The following is a 5,009-nucleotide window of genomic DNA, read 5'->3' on the forward strand; positions in this document are numbered from 1 at the left end:
AGACATTTTGGGCTATTAAATGTAATATGTTTGGGCCGGAGGGATATTTTGTGTCAATAAGGAAAAACATAGGCTATTAAAATTTTGAAGGGCTATAGAGGGTCATTTGCTCTACTCTGTTTTACACTTTCAACTGATGGAACTAATTGTATGGGCCAAGCCTAATAAAAAAGATGGGCTCAGCATTCTTAAAGGCCCAAGTAAGAAGGTCCGAACTTGATTGTCACACTCTTCATTTCTAGAAGATTATGAATAATGTTCCAGAAGTTTACAGAACCAAACATTCTTCCACAATTTGATAGGAGTATTCAAGCAAAGATGAGAAAAATCTTGAAGTTGCCAGACTCTTTTATTTCCTCCTATATATATATAACTCACTTCTCTTGTGTGCCAAATCAGCAAATATCTGTTAACAATCGAAGCAATCTCCGACTCTCAAAAGCCCTCTCAGTCTAGAATGTCTCTTATCCCAAGCATTTTCGGCGGTCGACGAAGCAACGTTTTTGATCCATTCTCTCTGGACATGTGGGATCCCTTTGAAGGTTTTCCCATTTCCAGCAATTTGGCCAATGTCCCCAGCTCGGTTCGTGAAACCTCTGCCTTTGCCAACGCTAGGATTGATTGGAAAGAAACTCCAGAAGCGCACATTTTCAAAGCTGATCTTCCGGGGCTGAAGAAGGAAGAGGTGAAGGTGGAGGTCGAGGAAGGAAAAGTGCTGCAGATTAGCGGAGAGAGAAGCAAAGAGCAAGAAGAGAAGAATGACCAGTGGCACCGTGTTGAAAGGAGCAGTGGCAAATTCCTTAGGCGATTTAGGTTGCCGGAGAATGCCAAGATGGATCAGCTGAAGGCTAGTATGGAAAATGGTGTGCTCACCGTTACAGTTCCCAAAGAGGAAGTGAAGAAGCCTGAGGTCAAAGCCATTGAGATATCTGGTTAATTATTTCTTTCCTCACAAATTGCAAGTGTCTCCTCTATTATAGATCATAATGAATAAATTGTGTCTCTGTAAGCTATGCTTCTTATAATTTATAATGAATCGTACTGTATTATGATAAATATTATGTTTGAATAAATTGTATTGTTTTACCAATCACACGCCAACAATATAAAGAATAAATTTATTAAGAAAAAATAGGATATGGAGTAGAATTATTATATAAAAGAGTAGGGTAAAAAATAAAATATAATTATTTAAAAATAAGAAAGGGTAGAATGTGATAAAAAAAGCAAGGTAATAACGCCACTACACTAAATATGTCGTTCTATAAAGTGCATTTTTCGTCGCTACATAACCACGAATTTAACGATATAACCACAAATTTAACGATACGATATAATAAAATTTAAGTAACAATCAAAACACAATACTATATAATACAATAGACAAGTTGTCAGTCTGCGCTGTATATCAGTCAATTAACTATAATCATACCTGATGTTATTTGGCTACTGAAACAAAGATGCTAATCCTTGTTATACTTATTGATGATGCGCCAAGTATTATAAAACTGATTAACTTGTATCCACAGTGCAGTACATAATAGGTTTTAACATTACTAGAAAAAAGCCTGACAACCTGGAGAAATAAAACCAGTAAATTGTTATCATAATTAACAAATAAATGTTCTCAATTGCCGCTAAATCAAGGATTTACAGGGTAAAGCACCACCTTCGTCCATAATTTCCCCCCTCCCAAATTCACATTAGAAACACCAAAACATCACCGAAAAACCCCAAGTAGCCGAAACACAGGCCTTAAGTAATTCAACAACTTACAACAGCAAGGAGGGACAAACACAATAACTGACTACAGAAATCAACCTGAAATGTCAATGGACTTCATTTCCGGTTTGTTGGCGTTCTCTTTCGGGACCGTAACAGTCAAAACACCATTCTCCATATTAGCCTTCACCTGATCCACCTTAGCATTCTCCGGGAGCCTGAAGCGCCTCACAAATTTACCACTGCTCCGCTCCACGCGATGCCAGGTGTTACCCTTATCTTCCAATTCCCTCTGCCTCTCCCCACTGATTTGCAGGATCCGATCATCTTCCAACTTGACCTTCACCTCTTCTTTCCTTAGCCCAGGGACGTCAGCCTTGAATACATGTGCATTTGGGGTCTCCTTCCAGTCAAACGATGTCGTATCGGATGACGATGATGGGAAGTTTGAACGGAACTGGTCGGAAATAGAACGGAACAACGGCCATCCCTCGAATGGGTCCCAAGCGTCGAGAGAAAATGGATCGAAGACGCTGGATCGGCGGCCAAAGAAACTTGGTATGATTGACATGATTGGTCGAAATTGCTATCTTTAGTGGCTTTACTTCGGATTCTATGGCGTTAGCGATGGGAGTGGGCGCTATATATGCCTGGATTAACTGCCCACACTCGGGAGAGTTCTACTTCCAGAGCTACTACACGGTGTTGGCTAATTGTTCAAAAGGACAAAAGTCTGTACTATTTCTATTTTACCTCATATTGTGAAAGTTCTTCTTTCTTAGTTTTCCCTGCCGTTTAGCTTTTTATTTGTTAGTTTTCATTTTCTAAATAAGGAACCATTTCTCCTATATTGCTTCTTCCTTCTTGTTGAGGGTTCATTATATTTAGATATCTGCTATGCAGAAGAAACATTAATGCGACACTAATAATAATAATAATAATAATAATTATTATTATTATTATTATTATTATTATTATTATTATAAGCAACAGTAATGCAAGTTACCCTCTCACAGCTTCAAATAAAATCAAGGCCATAATTGGCAAACATATGGTAACATATTTTGGCACTTTACAGGTGAATTAATGTTTGTTTACAGTAGAACTACTGATTGAAATTTCACAAAGCATGCTCAGCTATCACATTTAAATGTATAACAAGTTAACAAGATATCTAACTGAAAAATCACCAAATAAGGTACCTTTACATGCCCAAATTTCTCGAGCTGACGCCAATTTGTTGGTTGGCTATGATGTTAGTTCGTATACTATCCTGGCAAATATGTCTGAATATCTTTGTATAAGGTAAAATCGATTCATAATAAATGGTCGAATGATAGCATGACATGTGGAACCGAAGACAGACAAAAGGCGAATCAAGTAACAATCAGTACCGGGAACAACAATTACAATTGACATCGGGTAAACCCCAAAGGGGGAATGGTCAGCGGGAGCAGATCGATTATTTGTCATCAAATAGCATTCAATGAAGAATATTATCAAATATTAGATGGGCAGTCGTTGCAGAGAATATTTGCATTCATGACCTATAGTTATATATTCATCAATGACTCCTTTATTATCATTTAAGTGGGCTTGATACTAGGATCCTGTTTTCCTAGGTGTAGCTACAAATAGCAGGCTCAACGGTCATTATAGGACACAAAATTCTTGGCAAAATATATGTTGTATTTCATTTTCGCTCTCAATTAAACAACTTTATTTGCTCTTTTACATTGCTCTCATTTCTGTCCTCGGAGACACTACTCTCGCAGCCACACTTGTCATCTTCTTCAATTTAAATTGCTAACTTACTTTTAATCTTATCTCATTATCATTTTTGGATCAAATCAGTTCGCTTATCTATAAACCAGTAACAAATTTAACAGTACCATTTTACTGGTAAATAATTTGGCATCCACTGTGAGACTTAGACAGTTGCGTAATTGCTTTGATCCTTATGTTTATTACTAACCTGTTTGATATTTTCCTTAGTAAAAAATCAAAAATTGATGCTAATGATGTCAGCATCACGCACAACGTTGAGGGACACGAAAATTTGCCTCAGCATGAAGATTCAATCAGCGACACCTGTAACGAAGGTGACGAAGCAACCCCGGTACGTGAAGGGTAGTATCCTAGGCATGTGCGGGAGACAACTCCCGATGATGCGGAGGAAGAATATGTCGTGGAAATAGTGAAAATATTTAGGGAGCAGCAGAAAGCCATCATGAGCCACCTCTCAAGAATAGATAGGGTAATGACGGAGTTGAAACAAGCATTGTCAGGTGCTTCCAATAATGCAAACGGAAGGGGCCCGATTCATCCCGGCATTCTTTCAAATCAAACGGCTTAAAGAGTCGATAATAACACCCCAAGGGGTGAGGTCGGTTTCGACGGTGTCAGAGGGACAAGTAGTTGATCTGGTAACGATAACGGGAATGACCCCTTCAAAATCGAGCTCATGCGATTTATGAGGGAAATGAATGAACGGATGGATCAAAAGAGTTTCACGCCTGAATGGATCAGATTCCGGGCGCACCACCAGTTTTGAAAGGCCCAGATTCGAAAAAATACACGCAATTGCCATTAAGCTGAGCACAGCACCAGAGTTAATTCTGAAAAGGTTCAAGATGCCGGACATACCAAAATACGACGGGACTTCGAATACGCATGAGCACATCACAACTTATACCACAGCCGTAAAAGGGAACGATTTGGCTCAACGTGATATCGAGTCAGTTCTACTAAAGAAGCTTGGTGAAACCCTCACAAGGGGGCCCTGACAGGGTATTCACTCTTACCCGAGTATTCAATTGATTCTTTTGAAATTCTTGTAAATTCATTCATTAAGGCCAATATCGGGGCTAGAAAGGTCCAAGCCAGGAAGACAGACATATTTCGGATTGCACAAGGTGAGTCCTAATTGCTGCGGGAATTTGTCATGAGATTCTAGAAAGAGAAGATGTTGCTACTGGATGTACCAGACGAGTGGGCAGCGGAGACATTCACAAAGGGTTTGAATCTGAGGAGTTCTGACGCCTCCCGAAAGCTAAAAGAAAGCCTGCTCGAATTCCAAGCGACCACATGGGCGGATATCCATAACCGTTATGAGTCAAAAATAAGGATAGAAGACGATTAGCTCGGGTTCCCTATAGAAGACGATCAACGATCTTCTAAAGGTCATTTCCTGCCATATGAGAGAACCGAAGGACATGTCAACTAAGGGTTCCAGTCCTCGGATAGGTTCTCTCCTGATAGAAGAACTTATCGTGGACGGAACAACA

At 39.4% G+C, this 5,009-nt stretch overlaps 2 protein-coding genes across 2 annotated transcripts; one reads left to right on the top strand and one right to left on the bottom strand.

Moving 5' to 3' along the window:
• Positions 1–334: 334 nt before the first annotated feature.
• Positions 335–1,090, top strand: LOC104086979 (18.2 kDa class I heat shock protein-like). Its single transcript, XM_009591346.4, has one exon. The coding sequence runs from the start codon at positions 458–460 to the stop codon at positions 935–937; it is 480 nt and encodes a 159-aa protein (XP_009589641.2). The 5' UTR covers positions 335–457; the 3' UTR covers positions 938–1,090.
• A 491-nt stretch (positions 1,091–1,581) lies between these two features.
• Positions 1,582–2,449, bottom strand: LOC104086980 (17.3 kDa class I heat shock protein-like). Its single transcript, XM_009591347.4, has one exon. It carries the CDS (start codon positions 2,291–2,293, stop codon positions 1,817–1,819), a length of 477 nt encoding a protein of 158 aa, XP_009589642.1. The 5' UTR covers positions 2,294–2,449; the 3' UTR covers positions 1,582–1,816.
• Positions 2,450–5,009: the final 2,560 nt, after the last annotated feature.

This window comes from Nicotiana tomentosiformis, chromosome 3, assembly GCF_000390325.3.
Source record: "Nicotiana tomentosiformis chromosome 3, ASM39032v3, whole genome shotgun sequence".
In the NCBI taxonomy this organism is placed as follows: Eukaryota; Viridiplantae; Streptophyta; class Magnoliopsida; order Solanales; family Solanaceae; genus Nicotiana; species Nicotiana tomentosiformis.

Bases quoted from the DNA above. Each gene is read 5' to 3' on its own strand.
- LOC104086979 (XM_009591346.4), top strand. From the start codon at position 458: ATGTCTCTTATCCCAAGCATTTTCGGCGGTCGACGAAGCAACGTTTTT.
- LOC104086980 (XM_009591347.4), bottom strand. From the start codon at position 2,293: ATGTCAATCATACCAAGTTTCTTTGGCCGCCGATCCAGCGTCTTCGAT.